General features: G+C 39.0%; 1 protein-coding gene across 8 annotated transcripts in view; it reads right to left on the minus strand.

The window, feature by feature from the left end:
• LOC140364662 (sickle tail protein) overlaps positions 1 to 23,360 on the minus strand; it is a 115,540-nt gene that overhangs the window by 32,193 nt on the left and 59,987 nt on the right. For 7 of the 8 annotated variants that reach the window (XM_072450927.1, XM_072450924.1, XM_072450922.1 and 4 more), the window contains exon 2: positions 21,989 to 22,281. In XM_072450927.1, coding sequence (XP_072307028.1) covers positions 21,989 to 22,281 — 293 coding nt within the window. Of the gene's footprint in view, positions 1 to 20,473; positions 20,545 to 21,988; positions 22,282 to 23,360 lie in introns of those variants that run through there. The other variant, XM_072450928.1, reaches the window with a different exon arrangement.

Genomic DNA, 23,360 nt, shown 5'->3' on the forward strand with positions numbered 1-23,360 from the left:
ATAAAAACCCGTCATACACACTTTAAGGCTCATTTATGCTCTACGTCCAATATCGATATGCTTAGAGGCTTCGGTCTGGTGTTTTGTCCGTCATTTGGTCTGTATGTGATTTGCTTGTTTCTTGCCCTCTGCTGGTTATTTATGGGAAAACCTGGGTGAGGCTGGTTAGTCTTCGCCCACAAACCAAATTTGTTATGTGAATGCAGGACTAATGGTGATTGGAGGCTGTTGGCATAGATGCGCAGCCACTTTTCTGTCATTTAATTTTAGGGCAGTCATGTAACAATAATCCTCTGCATCCTCGGCATCATTCTTCCATGTTTCCCCTCCTTTGTAACTATCTAAATGCAAGACACAGACAAATATGACACACCGCCCTTTAACTTAAACATTAATTTGTCATAATGCATCACCATTTACTTACACTCTCATTATCCACAGTCACTGAAAAACAATGATAATACCTTGTTTTGTACACATTTTGAGTGAAGGCCTGAGTTGACCAGAAAAACCCGTTCCCCTGTATTGTCAAACCCAGACGTTTAAGAATGTAAACATTTTAGTGAAGGGAGTGGAGGTCTATGTTGGACGCAAACTTCTTACTAATGTGTGAGCACAGCTTTCCACTTAAGATGCTAATTTGGTCAGCCGGGCCCTGGGGAGAGAAAGTATAGAGCTCACTGAAATTACCTGCCTGTAGCTGGATGGAAAAAGCACACATATACAGTATACGAGGAGAACGCTAAAGGGCGCGTTAACCCTTAAAGTCACTGCCAAGGCTGATGAATGTTTCAAATAAAGCTGGAAAGTGTAGGGGCATTTTTTACAACATTGTTTAAACTCATGGAAAGTTGTGTTGTCCAAAAGCCAGAAGAGCCTGAACAGGACCACACGTTGGTGAGGAACGTATCAAGTTGTTAGTAAATTGCATTGTTTATGTCCTTTCTTTTAAAAAAAAACAAAAAACTATAAGGTAAATTAAAATTTGAAAGGCAAAGGAAACTTTTGTTTATTTCAAACTCAATTTCAATATTAAAGGACAAATATTAAGAAATTGTTTTATTGTTATTAACCTTTACGGTGTGGCCTGCTGGAGCAGCAGCATCACAGAGAGGGAGAGGAAGAGGCTGGACAGAGTCATCAAGAAGTCCAGCTCCGTCCTGGGCTGTGCTCTGGACTCGGTGCAGGAGGTGGGGGACAGGAGGGTCCTGGCTAGATTCACATCTATGCTGGACCATGAGTGTCACCCCCTGCAGGACACTCTCTCCGCTCTGGAGAGCAGCTTCAGTGAGAGACTGATCCACCCTCGATGTGCGAAGGAAAGGTTCCGTAGGTCTTTCCTTCCTGCTGCTGTCAGACTTTATAACAAAAACTGTTAGTACTGAACACTCGCAATACTGACCTAACCTAATACTGATGTGCAATTCTGTCATATGTGCAATTGCTGTTGGAATTCATGTGCAAATCATGTGCAATTACTGTGAAATTCATGTGCAATCTATGTGCTGTCGTGACACATATTCATGTGCAATTACTGTCGTGATCACATGCAATGGTATTTATTTATTTGTCTATGGGAGTTTTTATTTATTTATAGGAGATCTTCTACTGAAAGTGTTTTTCAGACTTCCTATAAGTGATCTGTTCTTCTGTATCTACCTCTGTATCTATCTGCGATGCACCAATGAAATTTCCCCATGTGGGACAATAAAGGAATATCTTATCTTATCTTATCTTATCTTGCATTACCTTTAGTTTGACATCTCATGTTTAAGAAAAAATTACATTTGGATCGCTGCTGTTTCCTACAGGACTAACTTAGTTTCTACAAGCTGCAGAGGGAATTACAACAGTCTCATTAAAATTCAACTGGAAAGTTCTCATGGAAATGCAAAGAAACCCGCAATCATACTGATCCTGATTAGACGGGAGGAATTAACGGAACGAGTCTGCCAATGATGTTTGGACTTAAAAACAGCAGAGAAGATTCTTTGAGCCACAATTTTGATACCACAATAATCTTAATTAAGAAGTCAGTGCTTCACACTTCATGTCATTCAGCAGGTGCTTTACCACAATAATCAAAAACAGACTAAAATGTTCTTTCTTTACGTAACCATGTGCTCTTTCACTGATAATGCTCCAGATCATTCTCAAAGATCCAATTTTGCCCTGTTAAGGTGATTTCTTCAGTATTAGTATTTGCTTCTGTTGTTTTAGTATCGATGAGTATGTGATCTTTGAAACTTTTGACAACCCTATAAACTATCAATAAAACACACACAAAATAGGCTGGGCTAGCTTGGAGTTTCAGTAAAAGGCTCAGCTTGGAGCAGAGTTCAGACTTTGGAGGAATAGTTTGCCTTTTTTTTTTTTACTAAATGGCACTGGATAAAAGTTGGTCTTGTTTATAGTATGTTCATGAAATTAGGAGTAAACTGTATCTTTATTTCTTACATGTTTTACCAGTTTTACAGTTTCATACAGAACACTGACTAACTTTGGACCTTGATGAACACAAAGTCAAAAACACACAAAATTGCAATCATTTCCAACAACAAAGCTCTTGTTCTGGTTATCAACAGGCACAAAAAGAGATACAATGTCCACAAAACTACTGCATGGAAAGTACACTACAATTTACCATTAATATCATAATATTCCTGCCGTGTCTGTTCTGTCTACTACCCAGAACACATGCTTTCACCTTCCTGGACAGCACATGTGTTTTAACAGCTTCTCCTTGTACATTTTTCATCCAAAACACCTGTTACAGTCCACTCTGCACTTCAGCACAATATTAAAGCCCTGTCAATCAAAGGGCCCGTGCTCATCCGTATGCTGTCTGTCCACACACCACCAGCCTTTGTCTCCTCGGGCCGTAATGACATTATAGCAAAATCCCCTTGTCATCCATTCCCATTCATTGCTCTCTCATCCCTCGCTCCCTCCCTCCGACAACGCATTCCTCCTGTAATCCTGCCATCCAAATCCCCAGATGACCTTTGGGGGGATGGCCCACTGTGTTAATTGGTGTGTAAAACGAAGATGACTCTGCAACAACAACTGAGGCCCATAACGTTACAATATGAGCATAGCGTGTTATATGTGTTGAAAAATGTATAATATTGCAACTGTTGTTAAAGTGACCTCAAAAAGAGAAAGAAACGTCTAATGTAATCACCAAAACAAAGTGTATTCTGTTCTTTTGTGGTTAACGGAGCTGTACCTTGACTAACCTGATTTTTACCGTCTTAAAAATGTGAAACTCTTTGTCGCACATTTATTTCTGTTTTGTTTTTCTCTCTCTCTTGAGAATAAATAATTGCATTTGCCAATTTTGACATGCCGTTCATAAGGCTGTCACAATATTATTTTAGTGTTACAATTACTGTGAGAAGAAACATCACAAATTACAAATGATTATTATTATTATTATTATTATTATTATTATTAGGCCCGAGCGCCACAAGCTGGCGAGAGGCCTATTAATCTCGTAAGGCCGTGCGAAGCACGGCTGCGAAAGTGCGCACGTAGTGCGCACAAAATCGAGCGCGAAGCGCTCGCCCACTTCCAAACACTCACTAACGCACTCCTCCACTCATGCACGCCCCGTGCATACTAATTAGTTGTAGGAAAATGGAACATTACCGTTGTAAACGGGCGAAGCCCGTGCAAAAGTTCGCACTAAACGAGCACTTTACATTGGGATGACGACTTCGCGGTCGTCATCCCCATATAAAGCACTCATTTGCGCTAAGTAGCTCACGAATACGTTCCCCATCTCTTGCATGTTCCGTGCATATAAGCATGTAAGGCAAAAATTGAACATTATTACTGTATAGAGGGCCAAAAACACAAAGTGGGCGGAGCCCACTCAAAATTATCGAAAGTACCCGTCAGTGACCAGGGACCCACACCATGAGGTAGGAAAGCGCGAGCGCTTTCCGAAAATGTATAGTTTATGATATTTGAAAAATGGGAAACATTGTTTTCGCATCGGAATATTATTCTTTCTTTCTTTCTTTCTTCTTCTTCTCGGGACCAACCCCCCTATTTTTCACCCAGTGAACATTGACGAAAAGTCACAAAAATTTGCACGCCTCTAAAAATCGTGCCTCTCTACATTCTGGCTATTTCCCTTTTCTAAAATTAAAAAAATTGGCGCGTCAGCGCCCCCAAATGTACCAAAAATGCATTGAGAGATGGGAAATGACCCAAAAAAAATCTGATCGTAGAATCATGAAATTTGGCGCAGAGGTAGATGGTGACAAGAGAAGTAAAAAATATTATTACGGCAACGCCGTCCGCCCAACCAAATGTCGGCCATATTGCTTCAAAAATGGCTAAACATGACTTCGGAGTTTTTCCAAACGTCGTACTTTTACGAACTCCTCCCAGGGCGTTGGCCCTAAAAAGCTGAAATTTGGTGAAAATGCTACTGAGGAGTGGGACATCAAAAGTTATCCAAATTACATTGATACCTCTCACGGTCTCTGTGCGGCGAAGCCGCAAACTGTAGCTAGAATTTCAGAAATCTCCCATATTTAAAATTTCTGCCGTTTGCGCAGATAAAGTCCGAATTGCGTCAAATTAGAATCAGTTGTTAAACTCTTTGCCCTAAACCTACTTGAAGTGAAATAAATTCATTTGGCGCCACAGCGCCCCCTACAGATTTTATATGGAGGTTAAATGTTTAGTTTTGCGAAATTATATGAAATTTGACACACAACTCAATTTTAGCATCCCCATCAAAAAAGTCAATGACTCATGTCATAATTGTTATGGCGTTGCCGTAACGATGACCGAAACCTTTCATGTTATTCCAATGGGGAAATCGCCAGAACATGTTTACACTTTAGACTTTCACAAACTCCTCCCAGGGCGTCAGCCCTATTAACCTGAAATTTGGTGAGACTCATCTTCAAGACCATCAAAAGTTATCCACATTTTCATTCAAAGAGTCACGGTGTCTGTGCGGCAAAGCCGCACATTTTGCCAAGAATTCAAAATAAAATTGCTTTTTGATGGTAAAACAAAGGGGAGAAGATGTGACAGCGTCACAGATTCAGCAGTAGGCGTAATAAAAGGACAATTGGGGCGCGTTAGCGCCCCCTCCTCTTGCGGCGTGGCGGCGGTGTGGCGGCGGCGTGGCGGCGGCGTGGCGAGGGCCGATCATTGCCGCTTGCGGCTATATTTATTATTATTATTATTATTATTATTATATAGACTGTAATATATACTGTTCCAATAGTATGCAACCAGCTTTTATAAAATAAACTTTCTGAATGCAAAAGTAAAGCTATGCACGACACATTTAGGTGGACTATTTAGGGTACAGATTGAATTTCTTAATTTTGCTCTTCTTCTAATCTTACGATTAGATTGTGACTTGAACAAATAACCTTGACATCCCTAACTCTTCATATTCAGCTTCAAACTATGAATATCACATTTGACTTCCAACAAGTTCCAACAACCAGCCATATTTGTGATTTAAGCAGCAAATGAAGTGTGTGAAATCACCATCGAAAACAATAATAATACAGACTGTTGACCCTGCACAGCGAAGAGGCAAGATGGCTATCTATTCCGCCACTTTGACATTTCAACAGCGCCAGACTCTCTGACCACATGATCCACTGATGCATATGCAGATATATCACTAGCAGACGCAACACTATTAACATAAATGTCAATCTCAAATGCAGGGATGGTCAAAATTAACTTTGTGATATTTTTGTGGATTCTACTGATAATGACAATCATATTTTTGTAATCCTAAATGTGTTAAAGGGTTGAAATATTAAAAGAAAACTGTAAAAAAAAAAAACACAAAAATGCAGTAATTAAACTAGGGGCAGGCGATATGCCAAAATGGTTTTATGCAGCCAAGATCCCGATTCAAGCAGTTCCTATATTTATGTACTTTATTTAGAAGTAACTTAAGTCATTTACTGCTCTTGAGAGTTCACACTTCACTATGATTCACCTGTCAATAATTTAGAGCATCACAGAACCTGACCAATTCATGGATTTCAAGCATACGGATTCCTTCCTGATTTGACAAGGCAACAGGTCTTATATTGTTCAAAAAAGTGCAATTCAAATCAAAATATTATATCTTTTGAACGGGGGAAGGTCCTCCCAAAATCCTTCAAACCAGGAAGGAATCATTTGCCTGAAACTCATGAATAGGAGCAGTGTTTAGGTTGAACAGAAACAAAACGGTTTAACGATTTCATCATAACAGTAGATCAGATCACTATTTATTTTCACTGCAATATCTCCCTGAAGATTACATGCACATTCTGTTCCTTTTTATATCAACTGTCGAAAGTATATCGCCCACTTACTTCACAGACATTTAAAAAGTTCAGTAGTTACCATGTTGGAGCTGCAGCTGAAGTCCTTGGGTTTAGACACTGGAAACTCCCTGCTCGAAAGGCAACAATGTCTTTCCCTCTGCTGTTATTTCAGTACTTCTCACCCTTGCTCAGTTTAAGCTGTGTCCGGCACGCTTCCCTTGCAGGCTACCCTACCTCCCAGCGGATGCCCCCACCACCACAACAGCCAACACACATATACCCCGCTCTCCAACACACACTCAAACACAATCGGGCGACCAGAAGGGAAAGTTAGACGGAGTCAGCCATCGGGAGGAATCTCAATGCTCAAATACCTTCAAATGCCAAATTGTGGTTATGAAATCTGTAAGAATTCAATCTGCTGCTAAAAGGTGCGTGTTATCTTATCTAACGGGCTAATCCCCATGTCCAATTTGATTCAGTATCTGTCCAGCCCGAGGCGCAGGCTGCAGACGGCAGCTGTGGGACCCTCAGAGATATCAAACCACAGCAGTCGGCCTGGCTCGTTACTCGTTACTCCAGTTCAGCCCTGTCCGGGTAGAGCGGCTCAAAAAAGCTAAATGTAAGGAGATTAAAGGTGCACTTTGTGACTTTTCTGGAGGAGGGTCTGCTAATCGCTTGTCTCCATGGAGATGTTATTGTTTGGCCTGGCATTCAACATAGCTATCTTGGAATTGGTGTATTACAGGTGTTTTACTATTAATAGACTATCTTTGAATTAGGGCTGCAACTAATGATTATTTTTAATAGTTGACTAGGCAAATAATTGTTTATATTGTTCAGTGAAATAAATAGCCTTCAGTAACTATTTTCAACCTTTTTTTGGTCATAATGTATTTACCCGTATTTTCCGGACTATAAGTGGCACCTTTTTTCATCGTTTTGGCCGGGGTGCGACTTATACGTATTTTTATACTTATATACTTATATGTTACTTGGCTTATATGTGATATTATTTGTTATTTTCACACTTACAACCGCATTTCATACTCCAGTGCGACTTATTATGTTTTTTTCTTCTCTATTATGCATTTTTTGGCTGGTGCAACTTATACTCGATACGATTTATAGTCCGCAAAATATGGGTAAACACATTATAACCAAAAAAAGGTTGAACATAGTTACTGAAGGCCTCGAGACAGAGAATATTTACAAATAAAGTGTATTTTGGATGAAAATCAGATTATTATTATTTGACATTTTGTTGTTTTAGAGTCTGTTAATAATTATCTTTTTGTAGTCATCATTAATAATTGCATTACTTGGAAAAAAACAACCATATTTACCATGAACCGTCTCGCCTTTCCACAGATCTAACTTGTAACTCATCTTCTTGGCATCACCTGCTTGTCACCATGAAGATTGACAAGTTTAATGTAATACTGTGGAATATTACGGGGAAAGTAATGACATCTAAGCAAAAAAACCTGCAAAACTGCTAGAAAAAAAAAAAGAAAACATTTAATCTACGTTTTGTTTTGTCTAGAAGTCATATATCACGGAAACCAAATCCAATTTGGTTTCATCTTGCAATGCTGAACACGAGCACAATGCCCTCAGTCCAAACAGAAAACGTCAAATGCTTAATTTGGCACCAAACAAAATGGTTACCTGCGTCTTTTCTTCGTTTATCCCTTAAGCTTTTCTAAAAATCCTAGACAATCATTACTTTGTTGAATGCATTTAATACCAACCAGAAACATAATCTCCTTTTCGCACGTGATACTAAAGATAATGCAATGTTTTTGTGGAGGTAATAAAGACAGACTAATTTAAATAAAGCTTGGGTAATATGTTTCTGATGTTTTATGGACTCTATCCATTGTTATGGTTTGTGTGGTTACCAGGTTACGTAACACTGTTGGTCCAAACCTACACCTAGACAAGCAGATCATTTACCAGTCTCGCATGCAATCACCAACACACCTTTGCTTGTGCACGTTAAATCCTCCTAACCCAGCCCCCTTTCTCTAGCGCTCACTCTTCCTCCCCCTTTCTCACCAAACAAATACATGCAAACTATGTGCTGACAGGGCTGGAGAGCTATTATGTGCCCAGACTTGCTCTTTTAATATCACTTCATTAACAACACAAGACGCATTTATACAGCTGCTTGCAGCCACTAACAGGGCCTGAGAACGGAGTTAAAGTGCATATGACAGGTTCTTGTGTTTTTACTTTTTTGTTATTATTATTTTATTTGTGAGATAGAACCTGTAATAAATATTCATCATAGTTTTACATCAGTCAGGTTGTACTTTGTGAAGAAAAACTGACATAGAAAAGTTGAATAGTACAAAATAAATCCCTCTGTGATGTCATCAATAAGTCATCAAAAGAGACAATTTACACACTTTTTTTTTCCAATATGATTGCAAGGTAACAGTTATGGAATGGAATTTATCTGGTGGAAGGCTCTTGAAAGTTGACCGGTATACATAATTGTCTTGACTTGGTCTTGGAAATATCCTGCTCAACCCTGAATAAATCTGGATAATACTGCAAATTTAAATTCTGATTGTAATGGTAAAGAATCCAAGAATACGTTTCAAATGAAGTCTTTGAAACATCTATGTGTTATGAATACCCAGTATTGTTCCTCTTTTACTGTCTTTAAAACCCATTCATTCCACACATCTTCATTTAAATCCTGTCTGTCTTCACATATATGAACCCCAGACTGAACTATTAGACAGCTCAGATCTAATTTGAGCTTGTGAAGTTGTGCACATAAGACAATACGGGCCTGTGTAGTGCAGAGACAATTATGCGTGGCCTTGTGAAATATTAAAACTGTACGAGACACAAATGTATTATTCACTAATTTGGATGTTTTGATCATGGCAATGAATTTCACAATGTGGCATGTTTCCTTTTAGCCTCTTGACACCAGGCTGATAATGGCATTGCTTTTCATGGCTAATTAAAAAGGCACCAAGAGACATAGACACTCCTCCTCTGTGTCTTTGAGATTTATTATACCAAGCCTCCCAGAGGAGACTTGCACTGTGAAGCATGGAGACAGAGTATGATGATCATGATGATATGATAAGGTTACAATGATCAGGTAAAACATTATGACCACCAGCCAATTCTTTGTAGATGTCATGTCACTTCTTTAGACAAATGATGGATACTGCAGAGTAAAGACATCGAGCAGTTTTGGAGATGAACTAGCCATTGTTGTACACAAAATATCCAATTTGCGCGTGAATCTAAATCACGGTTGGAATGGAGGCAATTAGCGATTAGCAAACTGCAACCCTGTAGTTTATATGAATTTAGAAATGTGAAGTTTGAACAGAATCCTATATAGGAAAATCTATAATATCCCAATTGTTGTTTAGAAGAAAATGTAGAATATCAAGTATATCATTAAAAACAAAAAAACTATATCAATAGCTGCAAAAGAAGAACCTTAAGTATACAAAATGAATGACATAGCATATCATTTTGAAAATAAGAGCAAAATGTGTTATTTCTGCACTTTTTTGGTTAATGTTACAGTCCATTGGTGTTTCATGTGATACTTTAACCCCAACAAGGACATTAACAGGCACGTTTTAGCACAATCCTGATTGATTCCAAGATATAATCTGAATATTGTTATCGAGATGTTCCAAACAAATACTGAGTAATTAAGTTTTGCCAACATCGCCCAACCCACAGCAGCACTACTGGTTAGAGCTGGGATAAAACCTCTAAATGGTTTTAAGACGACAACTTGGACAACGGAACCACAGCTTGTTTGTAGTGATGTCACGATATAACATTTTTGTGTTGAGATTATGGTGAGATAAAACATCACAATTTAAGAATTGGTTATTGAGACTGTGATCAAACAGGGAAATCTTTCATTTTCTTTCAGTCTCGTGGTCTAACATGATATTGGTCTATATATTGAACAATAAATATTACATTTTTCTAACATTATTTTTTGGTTCTTACGATTATATGTTATAACCTGATTACCTGACTAATCACTAATTTCTGACTAATCACTAATTTCCTAATAATCATGACATTGCCTACTTAGTTATCTAGAATTTGACAATAATATAGACATTAAATTTGCCACGCCCTTATTAAAATGTTCTGTTGGTGAATAGGACCTGACTCTACCAAATTCAATGGGCCTCTTGCCTTTACGCTAAATATAGCTGTCATGTCAACCAGATTTACTGTCGACAACATGAAGTTATGTAGCTTTGTCTATTGTTTAGTCTCAGCCCCAGACTTTGTGGTATGCTGTATCCTCATCTTAACAACTTGAAACATGCGTGACCCCTGTGTGACCTTCCGGAAAACCAAAACAGGAAATATTTCTCCCACATGTCCTCAATATTCACAGACTAGCTTCAAATGACTCAGCCGGCACATATGTGATAGGTTAGCCACTGTCAACAAACAACTGCGCCCACTGACGCTAGCTAGCCTCGGCTAAATCTGCGTTTTTCTTGTTTAGTCGGTTTCCAGGTAGCGCAGAACATTTAGCATTTGAAAAACATTACAGCAGCGAAAGATTTTAAAACAGAGAAGTGTGATAAACTGCTTTTCTTCTATCAAAATGTCAAATGTACTACAGCACATTACGCCGCTGCCTGTAGAACATGTTTTGCTAATGTTTTGCAAATTCCAGGTACGTCTCATCACGCCTGTCATCTTGTAAATATAATGAATCACGTTATTTGGAAATGTGTTCGAGACTATTAAAAAAGGGCCTGGATTTGGGCCAAGTTCTTGATTCAAGTTTATTCCCGCCACCCGGCCCACATTAGCATCATGCCACAGAAATGTAGTTACTCATAGTTCTGCTTAACAGTCCGTAAAAACGAAACCTAATTTAACTGAAGTAGACCTATTTGGAGGGTTCATCGTTTTGAAAAAATACAAGGAATAACACTGAACTTCACAGACATAATAAAGTATGTGTATGAATTATTTGAACATATTAACATTTTCCTTGATTGTAGTTAAATTGACGTTTATGTGTGTTTTACTGTAAACAAGCGCTGGCGAGATGGGAATAATAAGTAGTATACGTCCAAATGCCTGAAACTCGTCCTGTCAGCAGAGAAGCCATCCTGGCCCAATCTCAGCCTGGTCTTTTGATGTCAGATTCATACCTTTTGGCCCGAGGTGCAAACCAGATGTCTGTCTGCATGTGGAGGCTTGCACCAGAAAGAGAACTCGCTCAATTCCCATACTGCAGCGCAACATAACTATTTGTGTTAATTCCAATGTTGCGACATTTAAAATAGTTTCATTCATTAGGAAAGTTGGATGTGATTTTGCGCCCCATTGGAGTTGGAGGCAAAATTGGAAAGATTAAGGTGTACTTTATCGAAACCAGTAGTAATAACAGTACTCTGCATTTGACCCATCCATTAATTGGGCAACGTGTCAGAAGAAATGCAGCCACACACATAGGTTTTGCCATTTTTAACAATCCGTCTCTAACTCAAATCATTCTAAAGCAATAAAAACCTCCATCGTCTTGAAAAACTGTAGACTGAAACATTTCTGGCACCTTTTTGTATTCCATAATGGGTTTTTTTCTCTCTCTTTTGCCTTATTTTATCATATTAGGCTATTTTTTGTTATTTTTTTCATACATTACGGTGAATTGTGAAACCTAGTATTTTCTATTCTCCACTCTGTTCTGCACTGGCTTGTTATTTATGTTAATTATCACTCTTCTCCATTCAAAGCCATTTAAAAATCTCTAAAACCAATGCACACTACTATGTCAAGTTGGGGTTCAAACCATACTAGTGCCAGTTATAAAAGTCACCATAATTATAACATTTAATGCCGTAAAATGAGAGTTGGGCATGTACAGTAACACAAATCAAACACACCTCTTTCCACAGTGCTTTGTAACCTCAGCAACCCACTAATCAGTCAGTCATCGAAATACAGCGGGCCCTGGAAGCTGTCTACTGTCTGGGCCGTGCCGTATCTAAACAATCTAATGCGTGCCTGTTGGATGGCTGCCAGTTAAGTTAAAGTGGGTCGTTCACATGCCAACCACACATAAATTACCAAGCAAAACGGGCAATTAGCTTGTCATTTTACAGTGGCAGTCTACAGTCAGAGATGTTCAACTTCTTTTGGCATAAAATTAAACGGGCATCATTTTCTTTGCAGTGAAACCTTATGGACAGATTGGACAGCAGCTCCCGAGGGTTAACATCCCTTCAATTGTAACTAGATTATAGTCATTCTGACGTTCCAATTTTATTATTTATGTCACTAAATGTTTAATGTCTAGTCAGGCTATATAGTCAACTTAAAGTGCTTATGACAGTGGTTTTCTTGTTTTTCTAATTATGACTTGGTTTGGTAGTATAGAACCTGTGGTCAAGATTTATCTTAGTTTTGCATCTGTTTTTCGCTTAAAGTTTGATCCAACATTTTGAAAACTTATTTTCAGAGCTGGGAAAGTTTAAATGATCATTCAACAAAATGAAGGTGTTATTATATCATATGTACTGGAAAATCATAATTGTTATGGTAATTTATATGGATTTTGGCCCTTGTTTCTGATATGGTTGCTAGAACAGAGTAGAATTACCTCTACTTATAACATTATAAGATAAGATAAGATATTCCTTTATTGTCCCACATGGGGAAATTTCATTGGTGCAACGCGGTAGATACAGAGATAGATACAGAAGAACAGATCACTTATAGGAAGTCTGAAAAACACTTTCAGTAGAAGATCTCCTATAAATAAATAAAAACTCACATAGACAAATAAATAAATAAATACATAAATACCATTGCATGTGATCACGACAGTAATTGCACATGAATATGTGTCACGACAGCACATAGGTTGCACATGAATTGCACATGAATTCCAACAGCAATTGCACATATGACAGAATTGCACATGGTTAGGTCAGTATTGCGAGTGTTCAGTACTAACAGTTTTTGTTATAAAGTCTGACAGCAGCAGGAAGGAAAGACCTACGAAACCTTTCCTTCGCACATCGAGGGTGGATCAGTCTCTCACTGAAGCTGCTCTCCAGAGCGGAGAGAGTGTCCTGCAGGGGGTGGCACTCATGGTCCAGCATAGATGTGAACCTAGCCAGGACCCTCCTGTCCCCCACCTCCTGCACCGAGTCCAGAGCACAGCCCAGGACGGAGCTGGACTTCTTGATGACTCTGTCCAGCTTAACCTTACCTTTAGCCTATACAAAAATAAAAAAAAACCTTACCTTTAGCCTATACAAAAATAGTCAAACTGGGGATAACTAGGCAAAATGTTTAGTCAAATCTGAAATATAATCATGTTCACTACTAGATTTGAGTGAAATGTGTAGTCTAACCTGTCATATCCACTTTGAAATTTGTAGTAAAACTGACTTTAGATTAATTGCAATGAAATAAAGTCTGTGATCAACAAGCGCACAAATAAAATGCAATTACAAAAATGTACACAGCTTGTCATACAGTACATCAGTTTAATAATAAATCACTTTAATTTTGAATGGTGCTTATTTTCATTGCTATACTGAAGTAATACTAAACCGATTGACTCTTGGTATGAGAAACGTAAGCCTCGGCCAGTTCAAGACCTGTTTTTTACAAACCCTTTTATCACACCCAGCGGATTACACAGGTGCAGACTTCAAACTAGCCATTTCTTCTATTCTTTGCAGATCCAACAAGAATGTGAAGTATTCTCAAAACAAAAGCAGACCGCGGTAACGGCAATGAAGAACAATACGCTCGCAGGTAAGACTACGGGCTACTCCTTAAGCCCGGTTAAACCACAGCGAGATGCTCCAGAACAGTGGGATGAAGAGCTCAGACCTGATTAGCCCGCCTGATTTGTAACACCGCTACTGTGATTGGAGACACTGTGTTAAATTCTGTCTGGCTTTACTCGTTATCAGCCGGGGGGATTAGCCACGGCCTTGGCGCCACTCCACACTGTCCACGGCACGCTTTCTCTCCTTCCTACCCAGCCCCCCGTCGCATAAAGGTTAGCGTGTGTTCGTCGTTAGCCTAATGTTTGTGTTTGCATGGAGGCGAGCGCAGATGTGGCACATGCCGGTAAATGGCACCAGCTCCTGTAGGTCAGAGGGCAACAGTGATGGGTAACATGTGCAGAGCTACAGTAGGAAGTCTGATAGTTGCACTTTTTAGCGTATTTAGCGTATTTTTACACTACAAAACGGGACTACACTACACTTTTTTATACTTTAAGTTTGTGGTTGAACAGGGATGTGGGTGAGTTTGTAGTACATCTGAAATTGTTTGGGGAACATGGTCAAACGGCCCCACATATGGCTTATCGGCCATCGCTGTCTGTAGATTCTAAGAAAGTCATGAAAAATAAAACTTTATAGAAAATAACAATGCTCAAAAAATGCTTTCCTCTTAAACAATAAACAACTAAACAAACTTTGTTTTGGTCAAAGTTATGAACAATTTTAGCAAAAACACTAAATAAATAGTAGAAAAATATAGATGATTATATTATTCAAGTTCCCAAATGGCCACAAAAATACAAATTTCTTAACAGCATTAAAAGTATAAAAACATAGCCCAACAATCTAAGTGTTAAGAAATGTGCATATTTATTTGACAGGTAATGTGTTTTGGTATTAACTTATTCAATTATTATTCATTCTTGTTCTATTTTGCAAACACTATAATCTGTTTCTTTCACATAGCCATGGTTTCAGCTTTCAGCTTTTACTTGAGGTCACTATCCCCTCAGACCACCAGTGATGCGATTCCAAAACAGGAACCATGATGACCTCTCCTCCTTCCTCCTCCTCTCAGTGATCACAGTCAGATTTCACGGAGGAGTTGATGGGCCAATCAGACTGACCTTGGAGCACAAATGCAACAGGGCAAAAAGAACACATTGCTACTGTTACATTCGACAGGCTGGAAAAGACAGAGAAATGTCCCATAACTTTAAAATTACTTAAACTTTTTGTTACTATTAACAGGAAGGCAGTGGACTTGTTAAGTAACTTGTTAATTACTAAGCTATTTTAGAGCAATATTGTGGATATAAGAGATACAATGAACAAAATGTAAAATGATGATATACATATGTTATAGTTCAACACTAAGTACCTGATAAAAAGCACAATATGTCTCCTTTAATACTTAAATATATGCCACCATTTCTGCTCGAACTTCTCACTTGACCACAATATATTTTCTGTCCGCATATTTTAGTAGACAACAGTGTTCATTTGTTGTTTTCCCTTTCTCTAAGTGGATGTGTTTGTAATGCAGGAAGTTACCCCAAAAAATCATTCCGAAACTTGCTAAAAAGTTGGGTGACATTTGCCGCTAAAGGCCATCCCCGCCCCATCGAGTGGCTTCAGAGGATCTGTGATAACATCAGTTCAAAAGTGTCTTCTTGCCTTGTGCTTCCCGACAAACTTTGTTCTGCAGACTACTTTTTGACTCGAGCAAAGCAAAGAAAGCAGCAGAATCTGTCATTTGGTGTAAAGTAAGAAAGGAAGTAATAAATCAACATAAATAAGACATAATATCAAAATAGCTACAGTATGACAACTAACGGCAAAATAATAAGTGCTTATAACTAATAGATTACATTAATATATTGGCTACAGCAGCTATTATGAATGATGAATCACACATTTCCGAGTCATTAAATCAAAAAGATGAACCAGTTATGTTTATTTTTTCCCTTAAAGGCATGAACTGTGAAGCTGCCAGTAAATGCCTTGTCTTGCTTTTTACAGTGTCAAGACAATGATAAAGAACTACTAAAATAACTCTTGCATTATTTAAACATTTATAAACACATATTTGATTAAAAGACGAGTTTGTAATGTGCTATATATTGTTCTGATTTCACATAAGATGTACTTTATAAATGTTGTGTATGGCATTCAAGAGTAATAGTGTTGTGGTATCCAAATAAAGTTTTCTAAAGCCAGATACTTAGCACACATTTTGATTTAAAGCTCTGTTATTCTGTCATTTTAGAGCGTGAACAATTTAGTCAGATATTTATTTTCCAAATTAGTCTGAATTTGAAGAGTTTTGTTCTGGTCGTTCTGCTTTAGTCTCGCTTTAGGGTGCAGTCATACTTTGTTATTTGGTCCTAAATTGAGTGCCAAAATTAAGCCCATTTGAGTCCTATGTGTGGACTTGTTTTGGTCCAGTTCTAGCCATTGTTTTGTCCTAATCTAGGCCAAGTTTAGCTTCGACTTTAGTCCTTGTCTAGTCATTTTGATGAGGTGAACGTGCAAATGTGAAAGCACCCCTAGTCTTAAGTAAGTCTAGACTTAGTTCAGTTTGTCCTGAATCTGTGGTAATAGTCCAAACTTTGTAAAACGCACTAATTAAAGTACATCTTGGTAGACCAGTGGACCCCCTGACCCCCTGGCCACTGTTTACAATCTGTCCTCTCATCGCACAAAGGATTATCTCAGTTTGGGGCACTCCAGACCTACTCTGTCTGTCCACCACTGCAGACAGCTGTCCCAACAAGGCCACCGTAGTGCCCCAGCCCGCCCGTCCGCCCGCCCCCGGTCACACATCACCCCACACACTGACACACACAGAGGGGACGTGTCGTGTGATCGTTCAAGCGTCCCAGTGCGAGGCCATCACAGCCCCGGGGAGAGGATGGGTGGTGAGAGGGACACTCGGATGTTATCTCAGCTCCCTTTGGGCTGGATCCAGGATTTTGCAGGGCCTGAAGAGGACGGGAGGAAATTAAACTGCTCGCTGCTTTGTTGTGGCTTCAAAAAGGGTAATGGGGAAACTAGTCGAGGAGTACTGTTTGTTTTGTAAACAGGCCTCCCTCTCAGACTAGTCGCCTTAGAGGGTCAACATACCTCAAAAGCATTGTGTGCCAGTGTTTATCTTTAGTTTCAGACTAAATGTGCAGCACTCTTTACAGTAACAAACTTAAAGATGAGATGGAAAAAAGAAGAAGATTGGTTTTGAAAGTAGAAATGGATATGTCCCTAAATGAAAAATAAAAATGTGTGAGGAGTTTAATTAAATCACAGTATTACCATAAACCACCACATAGGGATTCTCTTTTCTTTTTTAATCCAAGAATCCCAAGTTCCTTCAGTCAGCTGACTTTATGTAGTTTTAAAAAACGTGTAAAGTAAAATGTGTTACAGGAAAACATGTAGACAGAACTTTATTGAAACAGCCTTATTGATAAACCGCTGTACAATTCTAGGTTAACCACAGAATTAACCACAGAAATAACTTCTAATAACTTATGTACATTTTTTCCACAACATTTACTCCTTTATAACAACTTTACAATTCCTCATTAGGCCTACCCTAAGGTTACAAGAGGTCTCGATCTCAATGGCTTCTCCTGGTTAAATAAAGGTGAATAAAACACAATACTATTCCTCTCTGTCATGCACCTTAGCTTTGTCATGCTGGGTGGAGCAGGTCATCCACTTGACCAAAGTGGGATCATCTTCCCAACCTCCGTCTGACCTTGATAAATCTCCTCTTTGTAACCCAAACCTCTGGGGACATTTTCTTCTCACCTCTGTTCATGCTCTGTTAGCGCTCATGTTGCCTTTCCAGTACACCACACACGCTTTTTCCTGTTCTGTATACTTTCTCTCCCACCAATCTCAAAGCTACATTAAAGCGAGCAATAGTGAGCTGCTCCCCTGCTGTTTCTCTCCCAGGCAGAATAATTACACCTCTATAGCCGACTGGATGAGAAACGCTTTTTGCTGCTGCTGCTGCTGCTGAACTCCAAATATCAAAAATGATCATTTATCTTGACATTCTAGTGCAAATTCAGCCTGCAGTCAAGAATCAAACATAATCAGTGCCACAAATGATTGCTCAGAACGTGTGACAACTTTATTTAGGCAAACTCTATGACAAATGAGCAACAAGAAAACACACAATAAGAATAAAAGTGTCACACCAAACATGTTGACAACAATTAGAGAGGAAATAATGCATGTTTCCCATTAAAATGAAAACGTATTTACATCTGTTTGAAAGCGAAATAACTATGCATTGGCAAGAAACTGCACTATTAAAATAAATATACATGTTACGGTTTGTTTGACGTGATTATCGCCTCATTAACGGAGGAAACCCGCAGCAGATAGAACAGAATGATTTACGTGACAACACCTGCGTAAACAACAGGCGCGCAACAAGATCCTATCGACAGTTTCTTTAACAATGCGCCCGGATGCCACGTTTTGCATTACAGCTCTGCAAAGTTAAAGGCACCTGACATCGCGACAAGTGCAGCGCTAAAGAAGAAACTCCGCGTGCAACTTTACAGCCGCGCGTCAAAGTGGCACGAGCGCAACCAACGCGGGCGAATAATCCGGCGTTCTTGTGACATAAACAACGATCGTGTGAGAAGAAGCGAGCTTACCTCTGTGGAGTGCAGAAAAAGCGCTGCGCACGGGTAAGAAGTTACTCCCGTTTGCTTGGAAAAGTTTATTTGTATTCCCGTGCTGGTTTTACGCACGGCGACTCATGGTGAGTTTTTTCTTCCTGATCCATCGCCGTCTCCCTCTGCCTCGCCTCCGTCCCTCTCTCTCACGCACACACACGCGCGGCGCTCCCCCACAGTCTGCGGGCACCTACACGTTACCTCCTCCGCCCTTTCCCTCGGGCGCTGACATCACGGGTCACTATGGAAACTCTGGCTCCACCCCCTTCTCGCTCCGAGGCCCAACTTACCTGTCTGACAACCTCGATTTCACAACCAGCTTTTGCTTATTTTTAAAAGTGTATGGGTTAACAGAGCTGGCACACTGGGCTGACTGGGCACAGTTGCATTTAATTATGAAAAAAATTATAAATCTAAAGCAGATAAGTGATTCAACGTGATACATTCTGACTATAAGGGTGTCAACATCTTCAGGTCACATGTAGGGATGTCACGATATCAAATTTTAGTATCACGATTATTGTGAGGAGCAACGTCATGATTTAATGATTATTCACAAATATTGACACCAAAACCAAATAACAGTAAAATACTGCATTTTCTCTCATTCAAGTTGTTTAATTCTTCTTGTCTGTGAGTCAGCTTTATAAAATCAAACTTTCTGAATGATCAAGTAAAAAGCCAGATATACAAGTTTTTTTTTTTTTCTCTTTCAGGGTCACTTTTTACAGTCTTGAATAAACTGAACTAACTTGAATTCACAAACAAGGAACTTGACTGAAAAATTAACAAAATCTATTTAAAAAAAAGGTTGCATGCATAAAATATTGAATTTACCAAAAAAAATCTATACACAATTTGCAGTTGGTCAAAATACTGCAAAATTGTGCAGTGCAATGAATGGCTATTGGTATATATCGGAGTAATTTTTATTTTTGCTTTCAGAAATTATAAGGATTTTGCTTTGTTATGCATCAATAATCATGAATAACTGTTATATTGTGATGTTTTTTCTCTCAATAATCATAAATCTAAAATCCGATATCGTGACATCCATACCGGTAATTCTGACCAGGCACTGCCCAAAGCTCAACGTGGCAAAAGGGTACATTTGCATGCTGGAAGCTGCTCACACAAACTGTTTTGCACAATGCCTGTTTCCCTGCACGGAGCTCCCCTGCGCCAAGCTGCCAGCCTCGCCATTACCTTCAATTGTTTTGGGTACAAAGGCCCTGCTTGTCCCTTCCTCAGTCCCTTCCCTGACCTATGCGAGCAAGGTGAGCCGCAACGCTTCCTCCGAATAAACTAACCATTTACTGTCATCAACACGCTGACATAACTCACAAAATGCACAGGGAATATTACGCACTATTTGACAGTAGTTTCTATGAAAGCCAAATTCAAGAGAAAGCGCAGAAGCACCTCCTCCATCTTAAGGCAAACTGTGGGAGGGAATGTGACAAGCAGATTTATAGGTAGGGCCACGATTTTAACCTGCAGCAAAAAAAGAAGGAAATAGTTTTGTGGTTGCCTTAACCAAAACAAAAGAAGATCATCTAAAAAAGAAACATTGAAACACTAAATGCAGACAAATTTGATTAAAATTAGTGAAGTAATGAACAGACGCAACAGCATTTGTATTGAAATCCAAAGCCATGACGATATAAGAGAACTCTAGAATACACACCCCACTTGTGCAGCTGCCTTCCCGTTTCCCCAAACACGCTCCATACATGTTACGGGAGGGCATCTGGCACAGTCGCGGCAAAGCTCCAAGAAATCACTTAAAACCACGTCCAAAGTCCACGTCGTTCAAAGTGCAAGCGTGAGCTCTGAGCGAGGACTAGTCTGACGTGAATCTCATTAGCGCTTTCATTTTGGCTGTCAATCACAATGTGCACTTCTTTTTTTTTTTGCAGTGAACTGTGATTGGTCCAGACCCAAGTCACTTGTCACATTCCAGAAATAGCAGTCATAAAAGCTTTCCAAATTTGAGTTTTTGCAGCTTCGAAGATAACATTTTATTCATTACATTGTTCAATATTGCGGCCTCAAAAGAAGTTATTACAATTTGTGAATCCAATGCAGAGTTTTATGAGTGTATAGGATTATAAACATGATAGGTGAATTACATTTTTACAGTTTTTCCCATGTAAAAGGAGACAGTTAGGATATTCAGAGCTGTGTGTGTTTAATCTTACAAAGTGCACTTGAATCGCAGTGTGGTCCTCCAGCGGTCTGCAGCACACATCAGCTGATTGCTCAAATGATTTAATCAGCACAAGCCACAGCTTTTCAGTTCTGAGCATCAGGTCCTTTAACAAATGACTCTCCCATAGTCCACGAGAATATGCAGTTTTAAAATTAGTCCATTGTATTCAACTTTTTAAAATGTATCAGTTCTTTGTTGAATTTGAACGTACGAAGTGTGAACCAAACCTACATCCTGTATTTTTTGTACTAAACATAAAGAAAGGTTTAAATCTAAGTTGAAGGTAGTATAGTTTTGAGTTGCGGCACACTTTTTTGGTTGAAAAGAAACCATGGCACACCACCCACTTGAGCATTACCAAATCAGACCTTGTTGTTTTAAAAATGTTGTGTGTAATGTAGCGCATAATGTTGGTGACACTGTCTGGTTGTTTAAATTAGGCATTTGTGTTTTTTGTGTGCTTTGATTCGGTACAGAAATATGTCCAGGGCACGCTAAAATGGTAAACTATTCAATTATATCCATGAGTGAATCCAAATAGGACTCTGGGCACTCTATTGTTCTCCGGAACACTGGTTGAAAATCAAGGGCATAGTGTATAGGGCCTCTTCGTTGTTATCTGTGTCAGATCTGTGTATAAATGGACTAAAGTGTTCAAATAAAATATTGATTTTTCTGACGTTTGTTGATTTCTTCCAAATTATTTATTTCTATTAATATTTAAAAAGTTTGTGGCAAAATGTTTTGTTTATGTTCACAATCAGAAAGCAGAATAAAGGTCTCAGTTTGGGCTGTCAGATCCTACAAAAAACTGTTTCCAATGTAGAAAAAGGGCTCTCTGTGCAGCTAATCCATCCCGCAAATACAGCTATAACTTAGTATTAGTAAAAGGACTTTTATATTACAGATCTGTATATGTGTGGATAATTGTATAAAGTATGTACTGAAGTAAAAACGCTGTAGTGGACAAGAATAAAAGTGAAAACTAACATGGTCGCGCAGCCTCTCCTGGTGCCCCATGATGGCGGATGCGTGGTGGGGGTACTTGTGCTTGAGGTGCTCTAGGAAGGCCTCCCTCTTCTTGTCCATGTCGGACGGCTGCATGGCCAGGATCTCCTTGGACCCCCGGGCCCCTCCTAGCGTGTGTCTGCGCGGGACAGTCCTGCTGTTCTTGGCATCTCTGTCTCTGGTGGAGGGGTTTGTCCTGTTCGGGGAGGGCTGCCTGCGGCTCACCTGCTCGCTGTCGTCCGGAGAGGTTACCTTCAGGTTGCTTTTACTTTGCTCTGAGGGAAAAAAGGGACAAAAGGTCAGGACATTTTGAACCCTGTAAATGTTTTGGCATAACTTCAGCTGTGTGCATGTGGGTTATCAATCTTGAAGAGAACACATAGAAACACCCTTCCATTAATGTAGACTAGGCTGGACAATGGAATAATAAAGTCTAATTCCTGTCACTATCTGCTATTTTTCTACTATTTTGCTATTTTTCGCTTCACTATTAATGCAGCCAAATGCTCAAAACCCTGTTTTCCTCACATTGAACAATATTTCAACCCAGGAATCACTCTAACAACACTTTACTTAAACAGTATTCTAGCTTATAATTAGTAAGTACAAAATATATGCATTTACACATTATAACATATACATGAAAAACAACTTTAAAGTCAGTGATTCAGATTCTGATTATTGCTGGGTAAGTGATTGAGATTACAGTAAATAATTGTCTAATTGTCTAATTATATTTTGGGGGGTTGAAATCAAGAGGTTTACAGTCAATCAACTGTCAATAAAAGCATAAGATTTGGAGCAGAATTCAGACTTTGCAGGAAAAAAATTGCCATTTTTTGTGTCAAATAGTAATTATGTAATAGTCCATATTATTATTATCATGTTCAGGAATTTAACTTTGAAAGTTATTTTAGTTGTTTATAATAAGACGGGGGTAATGTTTTTATCGAAAATGGTGATTGGTCAATATCGGAAAAGAAATTGTGATTTTGCACATTATTGTAAAATCCTATTTCCTAATCCGAGTTACAGATGAAGAAATAGAAATTGAAAGGTGAAATACATTCTCGTCGACAGTTAAAAGTACAAAAACGTCTGCACAGACAAACCCATTTGCACAGCAAGAGCAGTGGGTGACACATGTATACAGACACAATTCCCAGAAGCCAACGGAAAAAGCTGCTTGAATATGTCAGCCCACTATACGACATGTTAATGCTTTTTTATATTTCAGCATTCAATTTAACATGACAGGCACAAGAGTCGATGACAATAGAGATGTAAAACAGCTGTTCTTTCGGAAACTTCGAAAGAGAAAGCAGGAAATCAAGTTGAGAATATGTCTGAGGGC

This window comes from Eucyclogobius newberryi, unplaced genomic scaffold (assembly GCF_026437365.1).
Source record: "Eucyclogobius newberryi isolate DKJ021-1_F unplaced genomic scaffold, fEucNew1.0.hap1 SCAF_18, whole genome shotgun sequence".
Classification (NCBI taxonomy): Eukaryota; Metazoa; Chordata; class Actinopteri; order Gobiiformes; family Gobiidae; genus Eucyclogobius; species Eucyclogobius newberryi.